Raw genomic sequence first — 22752 nt, 5'->3', positions numbered from 1 at the left:
ACCCCCTCATTAATAAACTTATAGTTTGTAATTTTTAAAAAGTCAATTTTATTTGAACACAACAGGAAACCACTTATTTCAGCTCAGATCTAGCTCTACTAAGTGCTAAGCTTTCCATTTCTGGGATGTACACAGTGTATTTTTTGAAGTTACATGTTTCTGCAGCCTCTGGACATCAGCACCGGGCACCATCTCATTGGGGGGTGGGGGGGGGCGTGTCTTAGAAATGCAGATTCTCAGGCCCCATTGTGAGAATTCAGGTTCCAACAGTCTGAGAACCTCTGGCAGATGGGGCCCCATGACCTGGTTAAATGTGCAGTCTGGTGGGTCTGCCCCTTAATGAATGCCGATGGAGTCCCACCCAGATCCCCTTTGCTGGCACACCCACCCACTCTGTTGAGGGCCAAGTAACCACTCACAATGGCCCTTCTGGAACACTGCCCTTAGCAAAGGGAGCCACCCTGCCAGGCCAACTACCCCTTTCCCTGGAGGAAACCTCAATGACCAGCTGGCACCTTTGCTTCACCTGGTACTAATTTTGCAAAACAGTTCATGTTCTAGGGCCTCACCGCAGATAGCAGTGAGGCTGGACTGCAGAGACCACACTCTTGCTTATGGCCTTCCCTGGCCCCATTCTGCTTCTTTCACACCTTTTCTCCTGGGAGCAGGTCCTCAATCAACAGCACAAGAACCCTAGTCTCAGACTCTGTTCCTAAAGAATCCGATTCACGGCAATTACTTTCACAATCTCAAAAAATTTACTCTTACCAGAACATGTCTGTCCACAAATGGCCACAATTATTTCAGCCAGGGCAATTTGAGAACTGGCACCTATATCTAAGATCAGACAAACTGAGTTTCAGGTCTGAATCTCTGTTTTTTATTGCATGCAGCTCAGGGGGTGTTTAGTTTCTGAGACGGTGCGGTGCACAAGGGAGACTCTAATCTTGGCATCATGGTTTGTTTGGACCTTCTTTTTGCTTCCTCACCACAAAACGGAAATAACAACATTGCCCAAGACATGGAGTTTTTAAAAGAATTAAATGAGATGGTACACATACTGTTCAGGGCCTTAGCTTTCTTAACAGGCTTAATTAGGGGACTTACCTCACAGGGCTTCTGAGATCTTCACCAGCTATGATCCAGGAGAAACTCCCAGCAGTGTGCCTGGCATGTTGTACACACTCAGGTAGGCCCAACATTGCCATCCAAGCAAGTGGGTGATGGATGTTCGTGTCTTTCCCATCACTGGTTTGGGGATTTTAGATTTCTCTGGAAGCTCTTAAAGTGTCCACTGCATCTCACTGTTCCAATAATCAGAATAATCTGGTATGGAATTCTTATTTCTGAGAACTGGCTTTTACAGGTAAGCCCACTGAAATCCTCTACTATTGTTATTTGCAAGACAGCCGCAGCAAAGAGCTCAGCTTTTTATTGAGCCTGTCTCTGAAGAGATTTAGTCAAAAAGACCAAAGCCCCAGGTGATCATCACACTCCTCAGATTCCTGTTTTCACTTCCTTCTCCTCAGCTGGGGCAGGAGGGGTGGAGGCGCGAGACCTCCTGCAGGGCAGGTCCCCCAGCCCCCACACCGCAGATGAGGCACCCAATGTTGACATTGGCCAGCGCCTCTGCAAACAAGCCTGGCCAGAAGGACTCACCGTTTACACGCCGCTCTAATGAGGGCATTGACCGTACCCTCAGTGACGGTCACCTCACCCACCTCACCGTTCCCGTGAAGGCTGAAGGCGAGCAGATGCCAGTGAGCTCAGTGGACGGAGGCCACGCTGCGGACCGGGGTGCCGCCCGCCGTGTTACGCTCGGATGGACCGAGCACCTTAGTGGCAGCTGAGGAATCGGACTGTTGTTTTTTTTTTTGGGGGGGGGGGGGGTTCAAAAACAAAGATACATACGGCCAGAAAGGCTCTAAAGAATCTCGCCTTCAAGTCTTGTTTCAACTTGCCTACGGAGTAAATCAGGCTCCAGTCCCGACCAGCCCTGACCTGCGCATGGCCGCCCGCACAAGTGTGCGCGCTCTGGGCCGAGTACTTGCTCGCTCCAGCCACAGGCCAAGACGCACTTTATACCACGTGACCCCAGGTCTAAAAAAATGTTTGATAGCTTGATATTATTTTTACTGCAAAATATTATTTAATGATTTATAATTCGCCAATGAGGCAAGAGAAAAACATGCATCCTTTTGTTATCAGTTAATAATAGGTTTGCCTTGAGGAACTAAATCCCACTTAATCCAAAATGGAAAAGAGTGAACTGAAACTCCTCCAGTTTGGCAGCAGGGCGGTTGTGGCAGCCAACCAGGGAAAGGAAGGTCAGCTGTGCCTCTACTGCAGGGCTGGGAAGCGGTTTGTGTGAGAAATGCGCTAGGGCTCATTTGGTGACGTTTGTCACTCAGCTGTGACAGACTGCACCGCGACACCCAGAGTATGGAAGCCCAGAAGCCGTGGTGCCCCGAGTGCCCCTGCCCTCCCCTGGGAGGGGGTGGTGAAGCCCCAGGCAAAGACAAATAGACCCATACCTTCTGAGACACCTCTGCCCTAAGAAAATAAGATGTTAGGAGACGGTATTTTTATAACATTTTATATAACTCATAAAACAGTGCTTGTATAAAAATTCACACAGTTGCTAGAGAGCATACAATTTCCAAAAAATGTCCTGGGTTTTTGTTACATTCAGTTTTCTAAGGGTGCACTCAAATCAATGGTAAAATGCAGACATTATGCAATGTTTCATTATCTTTGGTAAAACTATTCTCATTATTTTGTCTCCTCACAGTATTAACTCTGATATCCACTTTGCGCAGGGTCTGCTATCACTAGGATGTCAGAAAAACATTAAGGCTGGATCTACAAGAGACAAGTATCTCTGAATGACATTAAGAGTCCCTTGGCCCAGGGGCCCCCACTTCTTTTTCGGCCCTGTAGCATGTGAGACCTTAGTTCCCTGACCAGGGATAGAAACCGTGCCCCCTGCAGTGGAAGCAGGGAGTGGTAACCACTGGACCACCAGGAAGTCCCACCACTTCACAGCATCTCTCTCCATGGTGAGGCAGAGTTAAGAGCTCGATGGCCTCCAATCTGAGGTCTTGAGACCCTCCTCCTCAATCAGGCAAGAAGTAAACATTTGGGGCAGAGGTGGAAAATGAAGCCATGTCTGCAGGAACCCAAGGGGCCATTCTATGGTGTGGCCAGGCCAGTGACTCTTAGCATTAAACAGTTAATCTGCTTACCACTAAGTAGATCCCATTGGTTGGTTGATGATTGCTGCTGATGTGGTACCCTCTCCCACCAAACTTAAAAAGCAAGGAAGGGTGGGGTCCAACACTGAGGGGGAGGGGCACACGAACACCCATGACATTGGGCACAACTTTATTCCCTGTCAAACCTGTGTTGTCATGTAGACACAGCCAAAGTGAACGGAAGCAGGATTAGAACACTTAGTACATTCATGACTATTTTCGTACATTCTTTTAAAACTCACTAACAGAAAAACAAGGGACACTACCACCTATTGTGACGTGCTATTTTACTCAACATCAGAATGTGTCTGTGCTACTTCTGGATGTGAGGGAGAAAAAATTCCCCAAACACAAACAAGTATTAACAAAAATCAAAGAATTTAGATGGGGACGGAGTAGGGGTTTTGCCAACAGATTTTATGGAAAACATTAAATTTTGAAAAAAATTTAGGCATTTTATAATTCTATTGCTTCATGTTAAAAAAAAAAAAAAAAAAAAGCCCCTGAAGCCCACCTGTATGGCTGCAGGCTGAGGACACCACACAGACAGACACAGGACCTGCAGGTGGTTCCTGGTGAGTCAGTCCAGAGAGACAAGATACAGCTCACACAGAGAGCGTCTGTCTCTCTTCACTGGAAGGGACTCTAAGATTTGCGGGAAGAAGCCCCATACAGGAAAGGTATTAAAGAAACCATCAAAACACGGTTTCCAAAAACTGAACATGCTCTAGGTTGGAAAGAGATATATTTAATTCCTAGAACCTGTTGACGTCTCTATTGTGGGTAGACAGGATGATTAAAAAAAATTATTAAATGATTGTGCTTCTGAAGTTGCAGGGTCACATTCCACCCTCTAGAAAGCAGGGCAATTTTCACATGGCTTGGAATCCTCTTGGATACATCCTAGAGACCAGAACAAATTCCACAGCACCCTCCCACCTGCAGGATTGGTGAGGGAGAGAGTGCCACTGCCATCTTTGGGTGTGTGTGCACGCACATGCCCGCAGGCATGCATTGGTGTGTGCACACACATGCACACAGGCATGCATTGGTGTGCTGGAGAGACTAAGGCATAGAGAAAGGCCCAGGAGAGGGGGAAGTGAGTCTCCGGCTGCTCCAGTCCTCCTCCTTTCCAGGCACAAAGAGGTTGAGCTTGTTATTCATGTCGGTCCCCTTCATCTCACTTCAGTTTTTTACTAAGAAATGTGTGTGTACACATGTATGTGGGTGGGTGGGAAAGAGTCATCAAGTCCCTGTGTGTTTCCAAATTGTAATAATTTAGGTCCGCAGTTACAACTGAAATAATCTGTAAATGACATTTAAAAGCAAATTTACTAAAGTTAGATCGGCAATTTCACACTGCTTAGAATCCTGTCATTAAAAAAAAAATGGCCGCGAGTGCAGGCAAAGTTCCATCATACAGTCACTAAAGCTGAAGTCCTTATCTGTATGAAGAGAATTCACAGATTGTTTCTATTATTTCTGCATTTTAAGGTAGCAAAATATTAAGCCATTAGGTTATTAAATTAACATTCCACAAGGGTTTTACGACTACCCTGTGTGATTCAATTTATTTTCTAGCTTTCTGATATAATGTATTGTGTTTAGACTGTTCCCTTTCCCTCTTAGGCACTAGCCCCCAAAGTCAGGTAGGTCAAAGTATTGTTTTTACATTAAGGACTTTACCTGTTGGGGAGTTTCCTGGTTGGAATCCTGGAGAGCATGCCACCGGCCTGGAGCAGTGTGACCTTCCCAACCAGGGAAGAGAAAAGAGGTGTCTCATCCTGAGGCCGAGGGACCGCCAGATGTAGGAGAGCAGGACCTTCTGGGGGCCCAAAGGGAAAGCTCTGAGTGGACCCCGGAAAGGGATATGGGAGCCCTATTTCAGATGGCCTGTGTCCTTCCAACACCAGGTATCCTCAGGAGAGCCCACGGTTTAAGCCCGGCCCTAGGGAACAAGGATGTGTACTGACTGGAGGAGCCAACACTGAGGTGTGGTGAAGCCACCATACAGCTCCCAGAACCTGGGTTTTATACAAATACACACATGGAAAGTAAACAGTTCTTGGTGAGCCCAATGGGGCCCATCCTTAAACAAGAAGCCAAATATCCACACACAGTTTTCCAAGGAAATGTGTTTGCCCCTCTAACCAGCATCCTTGTGTAGGAAGGAAAGAGGGCAGTGGAAGGACACAGCTCAAATGAAGACATTGTGAACGTGTTTCCACGTCTATCTACATTCATATCACCACCATCACCATCCAGTGTTCTCGTCTACAGGGTGAGCAACATTCTACTGGCACAGCAGTGTGAGACCGGCCAGGCCAGCCGTCCCCACAGCCCCTTCCTCAGCACCACAGTGGGAGGGAGAGTGCGACTGACCGAGGCCAGAAAGGACATCAAACTACTCCATCCCCTCTACCGCCAGCCAAGAGGCGTCCTTACTCTTCCAAAATCCGACGTAGTAATAAAAGACAAGGTCAGTAAGATCCGTCTCTATGCCACCTGAAGCTATCAGCCATCATGCATGAACATGGCACTTCTAAAAATTTCATATATCTGAAACCATCTTAAAAAAAAATTCCCAGTGACTGAAGTCATCTTACAGTACTTCATCTCAAATATTAAAAAAAATTTTTTTCTGAGTAAAATGGTCTCCACAGAGCCCAGTGATTTACTTAAAAAGGGTTTCTAATTTAAAATAAAAAAAATTTTTAATAAAAATTGAAGATGTAAAATGTGGGCAGAGGAACAAGAGGGTTGCCTGATTTGCATTTCAAATGGTGAGGGGACTGGGAGGACACTACCGAGGAGAGGGAACCCTGACTCCTGAGGCCCCTCTGCCCTCGCAGCTCTGCTCTCCCCAGACTCTGGCTGCATCACCAGGAACACAGGACAAAAGTTGTAAGTACAAGAGACCAAATGCGAGGCTTCTTTGTGGTGGCCGTGGCCGGCTGGGCGATCGCGTGTGCAAATGCAGCAGGCCCCGCCCTGCCGATATAAGGTGCGCGGCTGCGGACGCGGGTCGGGCTCGTGGAGGGGGGGGGAGGGGCGAGGCTCAGTGCCCCCGGCACCCCTCACTTCTCCACCTTCTTGGCTTTCTTCAGGATGTCGCACTTCTTTCTGTTGGGGCGGCGGCAGCGTTCGTCGATGCTCGGGATACATTCGTAGTGCCACACCTCCTCCATCTTCTCCACCGGGTACACGGCCTCCACGTAGTGGCGGATGAGCCGCAAGCGTGTGGGGTCCAGCTGCTTCTTGTTGCACGCCCCAGAGTGGTTGTACTGCAGCCGCAGGTTCTCGGTGGTGAAGAGTTCGGGGAAGAGCCTGACGAGCAGCCGGGCGGCGAAGTTGCCCACGGAGAGGCTCTGCTGCACGATCTCGCGCACTTCCTTGTCGGACAGCAGGTACGGCGAAGGCACCGGGAAGTCGGGCGAGGGCACCACCAGCTCATCCAGGGGGATCTTGCAGAAGTCCTTGCTGCTCCTTTCGGGGGGCAGCGGGGGCCCCTCAAATTCCTCCCGGAATCGCTCGGGGTTGATTGCATAGCTGGCCAGGTCCCTGCACTCAGGGCCCGGAACGTGGACCTTGCGCTGCTGCTGGTAGGAGCGCCTCTGCTCCGTGTCCCGGCGCCGGCAGCGCTCGTCGAGTTTGCCCACGAACTCCAGCGTCCAGACACGGTCATTCTTAGCCCGTGGGTAGAGCAGCTGCACATAGTGGCGGATGAGCTTGATACGGGACGGGTCCAGCTGCTTCTTGCCCAGGGAGCCGCTGCAGTTGTACTGCTTGCGCAGGTTCTCATGGGTGAAGAGCTCCGGGAACAGGTGCACCAGCAGGCGTGAGGCAAAGTTGCCAATGGACAAGCTGCTCTCGTAGATGCTGCGCAGCTGCTCCTTGCTCAGCAGGCAGTCAGCGCCCGGCACCTCGAAGTCGGGCTGCGGGATCTCCAGCTTGTCGAAGTCGATGGGCACCAGCCAGATCTTCTTGGACCGCCGGCCGGGCCGCTCGCCCTCGAAGCTGTCTTCCACCTTGACCACGGAGATGTCATCAGGCAGGCTGGATGAGTCGTAGCAGTCGTCTCGCGGGGGCTCGCCCTCGCTGCCCGCGTCCAGCCCCAGGCCCTCCAGCTCATCGTTGATACGCTGGGCACACTGCTGCAGCCAGGCATCCTCCTCCTGCATGTCGGGGAAATAGATCTCTGTGTAGTTGCGGATGATCTGCAGACGCTGCGGGTCCAGCTCCTGCTTGCCGCCATCCCCATAGCAGCTGTGCTGCTCGCCCAGCTTCCTGTGGTCAAAGAGCTCGGGGAACAGCCGGTGCAAAAGGAAGACCGCGAATTCGCCAGGGGATGAAGCCTCGTCCAGAAACTCGGTGAGGTCCTGCGTGTCTACCACATGGTCAGAGGCGATGGTGCTGCTGCGGTCCAGGGACAGGGCCTCCTCCTGCTCCTTGCTGTCCAGGAAGTGGCCAGCATCCACCTGGGGCTCAGCCTCGAAGAAGCCAGACACCTGGCCACTGGGCTGGCTGTCCTCCATTTCCCGCTGGGCCCAGAAGCGGCTGAAGAAATCGTTGAGCTGAGGCAGGCACTCGGCCTGCCAGACTGCCGTGTCCTTCACCGATGGGTAGTAGACCTCCACGTAGTTCCGGATGAGCTGCAGGTGCAGCGACTCCAGCTTCCGCTTGGCTGCAAAGCCGCAGGCGCCACAGCCCCGGGAGAAGTCCACGTCGCTGAAGAGCTCTGGGAAAAGCTGCACCAGCAGGCGGCAGGCCAGGTCGCCTCCTGACAGGCTCTGGTCCACAATCTGCTTGAGCTCGGCCGCCGTGAGCTGGTACTCGGGCGGCGGCTGGAACCTGGCCACCATCTCAGCGGGGCTCACCTGCTTCTTGATGCGGCCCACCTCCAGGGAGAGCAGGTCCACCTTGCTGTGCAGCTGCGACATGTGGGAGGAGAGCGTGTTGAGCATGTAGAACATCTTCTGGATGAGGAAGTAGATGTTGGGGTCGCTGTCGGTGGCTGCTGCGGGGCCGCCAGTGTCCCGCTTCTGTGTCTCGTTCAGGAGCCGAAGTGGTGAGGGGCTGTTGCTGGGGTTCACCTTCTCCGAGAGCTCATAGGTGTTGAGCGTGTCCCCCGCGGGCGGGTTCTTCTTCTCCATGATCTTGTGTGAGATGCCGTACAGAGGCTTCTTGTAGGAAGGTGTGCTCACGTCGTGGCCGGGCTCCTCCTCGCCCGGCCACATGGAGCCAAAGGTCTTGCCCCGGCCTGCCGGCTCCCCATTGCCCTGGCAGGGTGAGCTGTTCTCCCGATTCCGCATGCCTGCTAGGAGCGCCTGGAAGACAAAAGGTACATCAGTTGAGGGTTCTGATCTATGTCACACACAGAGGGGCCCAGGTCAACCTCAGGAGCCTATGAGAAAGTGTTTCCCTTGCCTGGGAACAATTCTGTGGGTCCAGAAGTGAAGTGAAGTGAAGTTGCTCAGTCGTGTCCAACTCTTTGCGACCTCATGGACTGTAGCCTACCGGGCTCCTTCGTCCATAGGATTTTCCAGGCAAGAATACTGGAGTGGGTTGCCATTTCCTTCTCCAGGGGAACTTACCCACCCAGGGATCGAACCTGGGTCTCCAGCATTGTAGGCAGATGCTTTACCATCTGAGCCACAAGGGAAGCCACCACTAACACAAACCTGCATCCCAGGGCCAAACTTGCTTGCTCTCCCTAATCCCTGAGAGGCTCAGGCTGGACCCTGGAGGCTTTCAATTCCCGTAGGACACCATCCCTGAAATTCTTGTCCATAGACCGAGCATAGATGCTGACAAGGCCTGGTGAGAGCCCATGAGGGATGGGAGAGAGACCCCAGGAACAGGAAGTGCTCCTGTGGCAACCTGGCTATGGACAGGTCACCTCACTGCCCTGACTGCTCTCAGACAGGCAGGAGTCCTGCCAATGGCATCTACAGAAAGCACAGCTTGTTGTCCAATCTGCAGACTCTAGGAGAGCAGGCATCTCTACTCTCAACAGCTCCCAAGATGCACAGTGCTGAGCATGGAAGAACTGGAATCTAGAGAGCCACAGTCAGCTGCCAACTCTACCACTGCCTGGAGTCATGTCTTATTTCAGACTGAAAAGGCCCAGAATTGCCCCAAGCCCAGCCAACTGCAGATTCCGTGAAGTGATGAGGCCTCCCAGGTTTCTGAGTCTCAGTCTCCTAGTTCCAGCAGCCCTTCTCAATCAGAACTGCCAAAGAGTTTTAATCCCCAGGTCCTAAAGCACCCACTGTGTGTAATGAATTAACACCTATCTTATGCATCTAGAAAAGTACTTTTGATGAACTCTCCAGCCTTGCTCAATAGAAGACAGTGAGAGAATTAATGATTTTAGGAATTATCTCCTCAACTTGCCCAAGGCTGACATACTTTGCAGGTCCACTCTCAATGTACCTGTTTGAGATACCAAAGCTTAAGTCCAGGCTTCATACCAGAAGGCGACTGCCCAGACCATTTGTGATCCCAGAGTCCTCACTGCTTTCAATAGTGGTTTTCCCTATTGCTAGGCCCTGGATGGTATAAGAGGTTTACTGACATATATACGGACAAATGATTTTCAACACAGGTTCAAAGGCAATTCAGTAGAGAAAGGAGAATCTTTTCAACAAATGATGCTAGAAATATTGGACATATATGTGCAAAAAAAAAAAAAAAGCAAAAAACTTTCATCCTACATGTATCATATAAAAAATTAACTAAAAAATTGATCATGGATGTAAAAATAAAAACTTAAAATTCCAGGCTTCCCTTGTAACTCAGCTGGTAAAGAATCCACCTGCAATGTGGGAGACCTGGGTTCGGTCCCTGGATTAGGAAGACCCCCTGGAGAAGGAAAAGGCTACCCACTCCAGTATTCTGGTCTAGAGAATTCCATAGACTGTATAGTTGATGGGGTGGCAAAGAGTCGGACACGACTGAGGGACTTTCACTTTTCACTTTAAAATTAAAATTCTAACACCTCTAGAAGAAAACATAAGAGCAATCCTTTATGACACTATTTTAGGCAAATAATTCTCAGATATAACCCACAAGCACAATCCATAAGAAAACAATAAAATGGACTTCCTGAAAATTTAAAACTTCTTTAAAAAATGAAAAACAAGCCTAGCCTGGAAGAAATCAGACATATCACTTATCTGATAAAGGGCCTGAATCCAGATTACATAAAGAACACTCAAACTCAATGACACATAACCCAATTAAGTTTCAACGGTCACTCTGGAGAAGCTATATAAATGGCAAATAATCACATAAAAAGATGCTCAGTGGGACTTCCATGGAGGTACAGTGGTTAAGACTCCACATTTCCACTGCACAGGGCATGGGTTGGATCCCTGATCAGGGAACTAAGATCCTGTATAAAAGATGCTTAAGAACATGCATGACATTAAAACCACACTGAGATAGCATATCACTCCCCACAAGGACGGGTATAATCAAAAAAGACAGATGATACTGAGTGACAGAGATGACATGAAGGAACTGGAATTCTCATGGACTGCTAGGGTAGATATAAAATGGTATTACCACCTTGGAAAACAGTTGGTATTTTTTTTAAGAAGTTATATGTTGGACCATATGATCCAGGTATATTTCATTCCTAGTTATTTATTTACCAAGCAAAATGAAAGCACATGATCAAATACTTTCATGCATAAGTTCATGGCAGCCCTGTTTATAAACAGCTCCCAACTGGAAAAAATCCTAATTTTTATGAGCAAGTATATAGATGCACTGTGTTTACAGCAGAGTACTTCTCAGCAACAGAGCTGACCAACCTGGTACTCATGATGAACCTCAAAATAATTAAGCTGAGTAAAAGAAACCAGATAGATAAAACAGGCATGTAGGATGCCATTCGTATAAAATTCTAGAAAAGGCAAATGCATCTTTAGTGACAGAAAGCAGGGGAAAGGATGCAAAGGGACACAAGGCAACTTTCACGGTTACAGGTGATGGATATGTTTCTCATCTTGATTGTGGTGTGGTCTCACTGGTATGTACACGTCAAAACATATCAAATGGTATGCTTTAAATATGTCGTTCATTACATTTCAGCCATAAACCTGTTTTTGACAAATGTTGAATTTGACCCCAAAGTATACTGGAATATATTTTTGAGTGCCTATTTAAGCAGAAGAGCTAATTGGAGAGCAGTGGTGGGCATCAGGGGAGTAGGTAGGGTTGAAGCACAAAGCATGTTCTTCTACAGACATGTGCGAGCCTTGGGCAACTAGAAAATGCAAGAGAACAAAGTGCCTCCTTAGGATGCTGGGGGAAAATATGGTTGTGTAGCTTGATCTATCACAGCACTTCTAAAGTCTAATGTCCATATAAATTGCCTGAGATCTAGTGAAAATACAGATTCTGATTCAAGGCTCTGCATTTCTAACAAGCCATTGGGCCTCTCTGGATGGCCAGGGCTAGGAAGACAGTGTTTGTCCCTGGTTTATCTCATTCAGGCAAATCCAGTGTCATTTATAAGCCTTCAGATAACACGAATGCCAGCACAACACAGTACACGAGGTGCTTTACTCTTGCAACCTTAAGAAAAAAAAACACACAGGGAAAAGAGACAGTCTCTGGGGGGACTGCCACTACGGCAGCAGGTGAGCAATACAAAGGCCTGAGTTGGAAAGAGACCATGGACAGATCTCCCTATTCATTTCCCTGTGCCCCCTGCATGGAAGCTGGGAGTCCTTGCCACTGGACCGTCACGGAATTCCCCAGACCTTCTTTTTTAGATAATGGAATCATCAGACTCATCTTAAACACAGGTTAATTTTTCTCCTGCATCTCTGCTGACAACAACCATGCAAAAGAACACCTACCTTACTCTCTCAGGAACCAGAAAAATAACAGGATTCTTTCAAGTGCTTTAATTATCCTATGTATGTGTGTGTTAGTCACTCAGTTATGTCTGACTCTTGGCAACCCGATGGACTGTAGCCCGCCAGGCTCCTCTGTCCATGAAATTCTCCAGTCAAGAACACTAGAGTGGGTAGCCATTCCTTTCTCCAGGGGATCTTACCAACCCTGAGATGGAACTTGGGTCTCCTGCATTGCAGGCAGATTCTTTACCATCTGAGCTACCAGGGAAGCCCTAATTATGCCACGGAGGTAGCCAAAAACAAACCTGATAAAGGGTCAGAGATCCCTGACCCTCCTACTACTGCCCATGAGCAGGGGACCAGGGGCTTACTGGGCTGGAGCGAGCCTGCTGCCACCTCTCTCCCTTGTGGGGTCTCCTCCCTGAGACCTATCTGTACCCTCACCACACTGCATGATGGTTACATGCGGGACCAGGTCTTCCCTACTCCATCTCCAGTGCCTGGGACACAGAGCACTCACTGAACATTTGTTAAGCAGGGTAAAGTGTCTACCGCTCTCAAATAAATGCTTATGAAAAATGTTCAAAGAGGCCACTAGCTTCATGAATAACAGGAGTGTAGGGAGGTATAAGGCCTCCCTGGTGGCTCAGTGGTAAAGAACCTGTCTGCCAATGCAGGAGACACGAGTTTGATTCAATCCCTGGGTCGAGAAGATCCCCTGGAGGAGGAAATGGCAACTCACTCCAGTATTCCTGCCTGGAAAACCTCATGGACAGAAGAGCCTGGTGAGGTACATTCCGTGGGGTTGCAAAAGAGTCATACATATCTAAATACGACTACAGTCCATGGACTCACAAAAGGTCACATACAACTTAGCGACTAAACAACAAAAATAAGGGAGGTATAAGGGAGTGGATGGGTCCTCTGCGTGACCCCTCACATGTTAGCTTCCTGTGTGTAACTCAGGAATATATAATGGTCCCTGTCTCAGGTACCAGGGTAGCTATGAGGATCTAATAAGATAATGAACATGATGCGCTGAGCCCATGTCTGAGTCACAGTAAGTACTTAATAAATATTCACTGTTATAGTACAATTATCATTAACAGTGCTCTTCCCCAGCCAGAGCAGCGACAATACAATGGGCTTTTTATTGAACTAGTTGTAATGATTACTGCTGCTGCTGCTAAGTCTCTTCAGTCGTGTCTGACTCTGTACGACCCCAGAGACAGCAGCCCACCAGGCTCTCCCATCCCTGGGATTCTCCAGGCAAGAACCCTGGAGTGGGTTGCCATTTCCTTCTCCAATGCATGAAACTGAAAAGTGAAAGTGAAGTCGTGTCCCGACCCTCAGTGACCCCATGGACTGCAGCCTACCAGGCTCCTCCGTCCATGGGATTTGCCAGGCAAGAGTACTGCAGTGGGGTGCCATTGCCTTCTCCGTAATGATTACTCTTAACTATTAAATAAAGAGGAGAACTTAAGAACCTAACATGAGTTAAGGAAGGTATAAGTAACTTAAGAACTTAAATAAAAGGAGCACTTTCCTCCAGTGTAGCAGTATAAGTCACTCATAGAAGGAATTCTTAGAGGTCTGTTTGCCCTAAAGGCTGGGCTGGAGGAGTCCAAGAAGCACAGGTGGGCTCAAGGTAGGGTTTCAGACTCCTTTCAGTTGTTTAGCTCTGCTATCTGGCAGAAAGCAAAGTATAATTTTAAAAAGGAAGGAAGAATCGAATCGAATCGCCAGTCTATGTCCGATGCAGGATACGGCACGCTTGGGGCTGGTACACGGGGATGACCCAAAGAGATGCTGTGGGGAGGGGGGTGGGAGGGGGGTTCATGTTTGGGAACACATGTACACCTGTGGTGGATTCATGTCAATGTATGGCAAACCCAATACAGAATTGTAAAATAAAAAATAAATAAATTAAAAAAAAACAAAAATAAAAAAATAAAAAGGAAGGAAGAAAGGAAAGAAACCACATTACACACATCAGAAATATGGAGAAAGGAAGGAATGGAGATGGTTGAAAATCTTTGCCCCTGAGGCAGCATGTTTAGAACTGTGGGTTGTCATATGACCCATTCAGAAATGATGACACTGATTTGATGGATCAAGACCAATATAAAAGAGGGAGGGGAGGAGGAAGTGTGAAAGACAGGAAGGAAAGAAAGAAAACAACAGAAAATATCAGAGGGCATGCACACAGTAAATACATTCAAGAAGTTCTGTTCTTTCTGTGTCTATATATCTATATACAAATCCAAATATGTGAACCGAATGGCTCTATAAGGTGGATTTACAACTGTGGGTTACTGTTGAAAAGCACTGCCCTAATAAATTCAAATCTTCTTACTTGCTAATTCCTATAGATTATAAATAAGATTTTTAGCAATTTACTCACCATTAAATTTTATTGCACCAAAATAATTTTGGAGGTCCTATGGATTATGAGATTTCCATGAGGTTTTACCAATGTAGAGAAATTTGAGTGTGTAATGCCAATTATTAAAGAAAATCATAATTATATTACAGTTGATTTTGGAAAGGGACAAGCAAAGGCTTTGTAACAAGCAGTTCCACTAATACATTTAAAATAAGATTCTATGCAGATAGAGGTTACCAGAAACTCACATGCCATGCAACAAGAGTACATGTTCTTGAAGGGGATCTGCCTTCATTAACGCTCAGAGTAGGAAATAAGCACAGAGAAAAGTTTTTGGGTGAACTGTCTGAACAAAACAAACAGAAGTAGTTTGACTCCCCCCACATTCCTACTGCAGGCAGAGGCCAGAGTCGATCAGAACTGGAAATCCCCCCAATAACTCTCACTAGTCAGCCTCATTAATAAAAATATTTCAGTTTCTACCAGGCATGTTAGAAACACTGACATCAATACAAACATTTTTGGCTAACTTGCTTAAATAAAAATTAAGTTAGAGTCCCAGCAGAGGGCAATATTCCTCGCTCCCAGAGACCTTGGATACAAAATTCAACACGGAACAGGACACGAGCACCAAAGAGAAGGTCCTAAGATGTGCCCACACTGAGGTTCTGTCCACTCAGTGCTCCATTAATTCCACAAACGCTGCCAAGGTGACGATGGGCTGGCTGCACTTGCTGCTGCTGATAAAATCTCCACTCAGCTGTCTAGGAGTATCAAGAAATCCTTAAATCTGCGCTACTTGGCACTGGTGTCTGGCTGCCACCATTCCCAGTTCTCCAAGGCTCATCTTCCAACCATATGGGAACTCTGCTACATAGCTCAGGCTCTGCAGTACCAGATCCAATCGCACATTTCATTCTTCTGCTAGCACTCAGACCCAAGCAGGAATGCCCGACTCTCTCAGTTGGAGAATCTGACTGATCAAAAAGAAGCTGACGTAAGGTTACCAGTGAGGCACGAGTAGGTTATTAAGGGGGATCCCACATGTCCATGCCCAGTGACATCTCGGGGATTGGGTCACCATGGAGAGGCTCCCAGCACTGCACATCTTCTTCAGGACTCCAAATCCAAGAGCAGTCACTGAATTCAGTTCAACGAAAGAGGAATGGCTAAATGGTGCCCAGAGAGTCAGCAAACTGGAACACCAAGAAAGCAGCCTGCCTCCAGTGCAGGGAACTGAGGATTGATGTGGCACCAAGGGCAGACCACACAAAAGGGCTCCTAGGGGCTGGCAGCACCACTCACCTCCAGAAAATTGAGGCAGGGGTGATGCTTTTCACTTTTAATAGAATGTTTATCTTCATCATCATCCTTAAATAACCGGGTATAGCTAGTGATAAGAAATGGATAAGCTGTCTACCACACAGAGCCAGTAAACAAATATTACAAGGCCCTGGGGACACAGGGAACAAGCCAGTCTCTGCCCTCATGGCTGTTATTCTTTGGGTCATCCTTACACTGCTGACAGTGTATGCAAGGATGAAGAATGTGCCAACATGCCCCCCAAAAGTGAGAATCTGGGGGGATAAAGCAACTACAATGAGGGGAGAAGAGAAAGACCACAGGGATGGCCAAATATCGGGCAGGAGCGCCTCACAGCATCTTACCAACACCCCACAGTCCTCAGGGTCATCTGTGTTTAAATGCAGTTCCAAATCAAGCAGGTGTGGGAATGCTAGCTTCTCTGACGCTAACTCAACTGGGAAGGGCCACAGTGCCTATCCGCTAGGGCTGCTGTGGAAATGACGACGAACATCCAGCTGGGACCACAGTGGATGACACTTAGGAGGTCTTCAGTACATTGGCACTGACTGAAGGAGATGGCATTTCCACTCTCCAGTTGAAAAACAAACCACAGATACACTTTAGAATTAAAAACAAAGATACAAGGAACCCCAGGAGAATAAAGCTAACTTCTACCTGGCACAGGGCTTTTGAATACCACTCCCACTTCTGTGAACAAAAAAATGATTAGCAATAAAAATGCTGGCTACTCACCTCCCACATCTGCTGTATTTGGCTATGGTGCCTTTCCCAGCGGAAGCGCCAAATATGTCTTTATACAGCCTTTTGTTAAATTTTTGGAGGGAGGTTTTAGTTTTCTTCTAAGCATTGTACTAAATGTCACTCATGAACAGGCCTTCAGCACTGATAGGGGTTTGAAGTGATGGACCTTTAGCATCAGGGCTGCCAATCAATTCCTCCCCCTTTCCCTCACCCCCTTCCTTGGGGTCGAGGGAGAAGATGGAAGGTGCTCAGAATCAAGGGCGTTCAGGCCTGGAGTGTCTGGGAAAGCATCAGAAGGCCTCTCTTAGCAATTCCAGGTCATTTTCCTCCTGATAAATGTGGAGGGAGGCAACTGACCATAATGGGTGGTAGTTGGAGATGGGGGTTAGGGAGCAATAAATAAACCCTTCTGAAAGCTGACGTGGGGCAGGCTCTCTGCTGGGCTTGTCTCGATACTCCACACAAGAAACCAATGAGGGAGCTGTGTCACTCCCATCAACACAGAGGGACCTGAGTTTGGGAGGTCATAGTACCAGCCAAAGGCTCCAAGGTGAACTCCCCCTTATCTGACCCCAGGCTCCGACCATTCTGGAAATGACCATTCCTATGGGCTGGATCAGAGAAGGTGAGGCTCACCTCCTCAATATGGAGCAGGGTGCTGAGTGCTCTAAGTCACTCCTGACACCTCACACCAGCAACAAGGCTGCCCCACAGGCGTTCTGGCACTTGACTTCAACTTACGTGGAGGAGACAGCAATTCTCTCATCACTGTTATATGGATTAAATGAAACAAGAAAAGGTATGTGGGGCTTCCCTGGTGACTCAGTGGTAAAGAATCTGCCTGCCAATGCAGGAGACACAGGTTCAATCCCTGGTCTGGGAAGATGCCAAGGAGCAATTAGGCCCATGTGTCACAACTATTGAGCCTGTGCTCCTCAACCTGAAATGTCCACACACCAACTGCAGAGTAGCCTCTGCTTGCTACAGCTAGAGAAAAGCCTGCACAGCAACAAAAACCCAGCACAGCCAAAAATAAAATAAATCAATGCAACCCTCAGAGTTCCATGATGTGGAATGCAGAGCAGTCCTCATTATAATGTAATATAAACATGCATACTGAAAAACAGTGAAAATCTTAAATCTTATGACTTTGCTAATTAAGAAAAAGGATAGTTTTTACTTTTCAAAGGCTCACTAAATCTCTAAAACCTATCAACTCCCAATCTGCTGAAGCATCTAACAGAGGAGAATTAAAACAAACCAAGAGCAACCCAGGGAGTCCCAGGCAGACACCCCGTGTATGGGCTAATGACAGTGAGCTCTGAAACTTACGCTCTGTTGGACAGACATGAAGAAGTTGAAATGCCTACCTGGGTCCCCAAAAAAGTGTGTTGTCGGGGGGAGGGGAGGGGGCTGGAGAGCTTGGGAAAATGTTCTGCTAAGAGTTGAAGGTGTGATCTGGCTATCCGCAGGGAGGCTCTGCTGACCAGGCATTCTCATCTCCCAAACTCCCCTCTCCCCTCAGTCTTCACTGTTTTGTGAATCTGTCTTATCTCCCGTGGGAACTGCAGGCTGCTCGAGGGGACCACCGTGACCAGTTTCATTTTCTCTCTCTCAGAATTCAGCCAAGTTCACTATAACCAGCAGGTGATTAAGCAAATTTATAAAATAGGTAGGTTAGGGGTAACGGGCATATTATAAAATAATTGTCTTCTTTACAAAAAGATTCACTGAACAAGCTCCCCGAATAAGTACAAAAGATGGACCTGATTTAGGAAAAGCCCTGCTGAGCCTCACTTGCTCCAGTAAGGTGCAGGCTATGTGAAATGTGGTAGGCTTTCATTAACAGTCCTTGCTGTCAACAAGTTCCTGCTTTCCCAGTAAGCCCTCACCTCAGGAATAAGCCGCCGCCTCTTCACACTCGGGACTGAGTCCAGAGGGCCCTCGCCGCCCAGGGGCTTTCTCTTGCTGGAGTCCTGGAGAGCAGTGAAGACGCCATCCACAGGGTGCTTCTCGGAGGACCTGGAATTCACTGAGCAGTCGAGCGCAGCATCTTCAGCCTCTGTCTCCACTTTCACAGTGTTACTTTTTAAAACTGTGGCAGAGAAGAAATGGGGCTCAGTGGGGAGGCAACTGGGCAGTGCCTGGTTTAACAGGGTCCCCAAGCACCAGGGTGTATCAGCCACCTTTTGATATTCTCAAACAACAGTGTCAAGAGTAATAATCAATGAGACTGGCTTTCCAACCAACCAATTTATATTTCACCACACTAGTCATGCTATACACTGATATTATATTCCAAGAACATTCAGTTTAAAGCAGCTTTTAAAGTCTTTTCTTGGAGAAGGGAGAAGAGATGGAAGGAGAAAAACCCACAACTCTTTTAAATGGTGCTTTTATAAAAGTAACCCTGGAAAGATACATAAGATACCATAAGTGTGAGTGGAGAAGGGTGGCAAACAGTAATGAGAGGAGACTTTTCCTTGATTTTTCATTGTGTATCTTTTAATACTGGATTGGCCAAAAGGTTTGTTAAGTTTTTCCCATAAGATAGCTCTAGTAGCTCTTAACTGCCTTTAATTTCACCCAAAACAATTTTGTCAGACTGTACTGTGACAACTATCATATCAGTGTGCATTTAAAAAAAATATCAAAATTGGTGAATTTTTGTGCAGCCATTTTAATATTGAAGATGAAAGAAGAAAAAGCAACGTTTTCAGTATATTATGTTTTATTACTACAAGAGAGGTAAAAACACAACTGAAACACACAAAAAGATTTGAGCAGTGTATGGAGAAGGCGCTGTCACTGATCAAATGCATCAAAAGTGGACTTCGCCGTTTCACGCTAGAGATTTCTCACTGGACAATGCTCCACGGTCATACAGACCAGCTGAAGTTGGCAGTGATCAAATCAAGATATTAATTGAGCACAATCGACATTATACCACTCAGGAGATAGCCAACATATTCCCAATACCCCAATCAAGCACTGAAAATCATTTTCTCCAGCTTGGTTATGTTAAATTGCTTTGATGTTGGGTTCCATATAAGTTAAATGAAAAAAAAAACCGTGACAGCATTTCCAGATGCAATTCTCTACTTAAATATAACAAAAATGGTCCATTTCTAAAAACAAATTGTGATGGGTGATGAAATATGGATATTGTACAATAACAGTGTGGAACAGAAGAGATCATGGGGCAAACAAAATTAACCACCACCAACCACACCCAAAAACGTCTTCATCCAAAGAAGGTAATGTGTATATGGTGGGATTAGAAGGGAGTCCTCTACTACAAGCTCCTTCTGGAAAACCAATCAATTCCAGCAAGTACTGCTCCCAATTAAACCAACTGAAAGCAGTACTTGACAAAAAGTGTCTGGAACTAGTCAACTGAAAATGCATGATTTTCCATCAGGATAACGCAAGACCTCATGTTTCTTTTGATGACCAGGCAAAAACAGTTACAGCTTGTCTGGAAGTTCTGATTCATCCTCTGTTTCACCAGACACGGCACCTTCAAATGTCCATTTATTTTGGTCTTTACAAAATTCTCTTAATGGAAAAAACTTCAATTCCCTAGAAGACTGTAAAAGGCACCTGGAATAGTTCTTTGCTCAAAAAGATAAAAAGTTTTAGGATGATGGAATTATGAAATTGCCTGAAAAATGGCAAAAGGTAGTGAAACACAACAGTGACTATATTGTTCAATAAAGTTCCTGGTGAAAATGAAAAATGTGTCTTTTAGTGTTACTTTAAAAACCAAAGGAACTTTTTGGCCAATCCAGTAGTTTTGAACCACGTTAATATATCTTGAAAAAAAGTTTTAAGTTAAACTACTTTTTAAAAAGAGGCTTTTTTTTTTTTTACCTTCTTCTACATCTTCACTGAATTCAGTTGCGTTCATCTTCTGTTCCACTAAAAGAAAAGACAAAGGCAAAGTCTTGACTTATTGTTTATTTTTTAAAATTTCACCCACCCATAAGAAATTCCCTTACCCTCCCAACCCTGGCTCTGGGTAATAGAAGGGTAAGTTGATATGACTCTGCAACATCAAGGAAACCTGCATCCTCTCGTTTGCAAATGCTCAGAAGCAGCCAAGCCTCCTATGCACCTGCTGGGAGTTCTTCTCCAAGACTTTATGTGGGCAGAATGCATCTTAAAGCATCAACTGAGAGCCACTTATGGAACGAAAGGATCTGAGAAACTCAAGGCTTACAAAAGACCTCAGTTTGGACGATCTGTCAGTCCCTGCCTTAAACATCTAACCACAATGTAAAAAGGCTGACAAAGGTCCACAGCAGGCTGTGGAGCCTGTGAACCTGAGCTGAGGTCCTAAGATTCCAGGTGGTCCAAAAAGACCTATGCCGTCCATGAGGGTGGCCACTAGTCATGCGTGGCTCCAGAGGACTCGAAATGTGGCCAGTCCAAATGGAGGTATGGTGTAAGATACGTGCTGGATTTCAAAGACTCAGCAGGGCAAAAAGAATGTAAAATATCTCGTTAATATTTTTTATACTGATTACACGTTAAGATGATAATATTTCAGATTTATTGGTCTAAGTATTAAAATTAATTTCACCTTTTTAAAAATGGCACCGAGAATAGTGCCATACATTATAGCACTATGTGAGTGCCACTAGAAAGTTTAAAATTGCACATGTGGCTTTCACTACTGTTATTGGATGATGCTGGTCTAGCCCTTTCTTCAGAAGCAAGAGGAGAGAGGCGCTACAGGTTCTTAAAGCTCCTGAGCTCCATATAATCTGGTCCAAACCACTCTAGTTATTGATGAGGGAATGAGATTGGAGGGGTTGGCGGTACCTCCTTCAAATGGGCTGCAGGGTCTGGTGGAGAATCAGGGGCTGGTTTCCCTGCCCCAGCCGAAATGGAAGGGACATCATGGTTAAAAGCACCATTACGCCTTTGAGATTCCCCAAATGACGTAACAGCATGTCCACAAATAGGATAAAGTATAAAAGAGGTACTAATGTTGGAAAAGAATATACATGACAGCCTTTACTGATGACGTTGAGGAGCTGTGGTTCGTACCACTGGTGAAGCTGCCTGCAAGTACTGGGTGCCCATTCCAGTTACTGGTCAGAGGGCAGCAGGCGTAACTTCACGAAATTTGTATAAGGAAGAGGGATGCCATCTACAAAGTTCAGTAAACCATTCACCAAGCAGCTGTGGAATGATGTGCAGTCCCGTTTTAGACAGGTCAATGGAGGAACAGAGGATGACCTGTGCACAGGCTAACAACTTCAAAGGTCACTAATAATAGCAACGTACAATGCATGGCACTATTCTCAGTCATCACAATTAGTTCATGACAGGAACAAGTTTTTTCATCTCTGTGTTACTAATTTTCAAAGGAATGAATACGAAATTTTAAGATTTATTTGAAACTGAAATTAATTACTACTTACTAAACTATCTACTATCTGAAACAAACACGCAGGGAGATTGAGTGAATATAGACAGTGAGTCAGGCAACTTCAAGGGGCCAAGAACTACTTTATCAGAGCTGAATTTTTATCAAAGACAATCTCCTCTGTATTCCAGGGAAATAAACCTCAATTCTGGGTGTCTCTGAGGGAGAGTTCCAAGTAGGTAGCAAGGCATCAGTACTCTTTTCAGACAGCAAGGTTGGCCAACACTGGGCAGAAACTCAGGCCTGACTAGTAAGGGGCTTCTCAAGGAGATGAGAATGAGCCTCCCCACCCCAACCTTGACCAAGACTGGGCTGCCACCTGCCCCTGGAGACCCTACCGCACCGCCACAGAACCGGTCTCCTCGAGTGAGAAACGGCCGAATGGCAGCAGAGGAGAGAGTGCAGGGCGGCTGGACAGGGCACAGTGACATTCTGGAGAGGAGAGGCAGGAAAGGGAGAAGGTGGCACAAGGTTTATTCGGGGGTGGTACAGGGTGGAAATCCACGAAGCCTCTCCGGCTAACCAGAAAGCATGAAAAGGACAAGTGACTCCTAGAGGAAGAGAAAACGGGAGTTGATGAGAAAACCTGGCAGAGAATCACAGGCACCGAGCAAAGATGGTCTGGATAGCTGACACTCCACTGCAGAGGAGCAGCGAGCGTGGCAGTCCCCATGAAAGTGCGACTCGGTGAGCGCCACCATGCCATGCCACCAGCTCAGCACCTGCATCCCGAGC

At 46.8% G+C, this 22752-nt stretch overlaps 1 protein-coding gene across 1 annotated transcript; it reads right to left on the bottom strand.

The window, feature by feature from the left end:
• Positions 1-2580: 2580 nt before the first annotated feature.
• On the bottom strand, positions 2581-21135 carry BEND3 (BEN domain containing 3). Its single transcript, XM_040238560.1, has 3 exons — positions 20454-21135; positions 18473-18675; positions 2581-8581 (listed from the first exon to the last, which is right to left on the bottom strand). The coding sequence occupies exons 1-3, from the start codon at positions 20488-20490 to the stop codon at positions 6332-6334; spliced, it is 2490 nt and encodes an 829-aa protein (XP_040094494.1). The 5' UTR covers positions 20491-21135; the 3' UTR covers positions 2581-6331.
• Positions 21136-22752: the final 1617 nt, after the last annotated feature.

This window comes from Oryx dammah, unplaced genomic scaffold, assembly GCF_014754425.2.
Source record: "Oryx dammah isolate SB20612 unplaced genomic scaffold, SCBI_Odam_1.1 HiC_scaffold_4, whole genome shotgun sequence".
NCBI lineage: Eukaryota > Metazoa > Chordata > Mammalia > Artiodactyla > Bovidae > Oryx > Oryx dammah.
The sequence above is the reverse complement of the archived record's forward strand: the minus strand, read 5'-3'. Positions and strand labels throughout refer to the sequence as shown.

Bases quoted from the DNA above. Each gene is read 5' to 3' on its own strand.
- BEND3 (XM_040238560.1), bottom strand. From the start codon at position 20,490: ATGAACGCAACTGAATTCAGTGAAGATGTAGAAGAAG. The intron at 18,676-20,453 runs GTAAAAAAAAAA...TCTCTGCCACAG, and splicing joins CAGTGAAGATGTAGAAGAAG to TTTTAAAAAGTAACACTGTG. The intron at 8,582-18,472 runs GTGAGGGCTTAC...TTTGTCTTCCAG, and splicing joins GGCGGCGGCTTATTCCTGAG to GCGCTCCTAGCAGGCATGCG.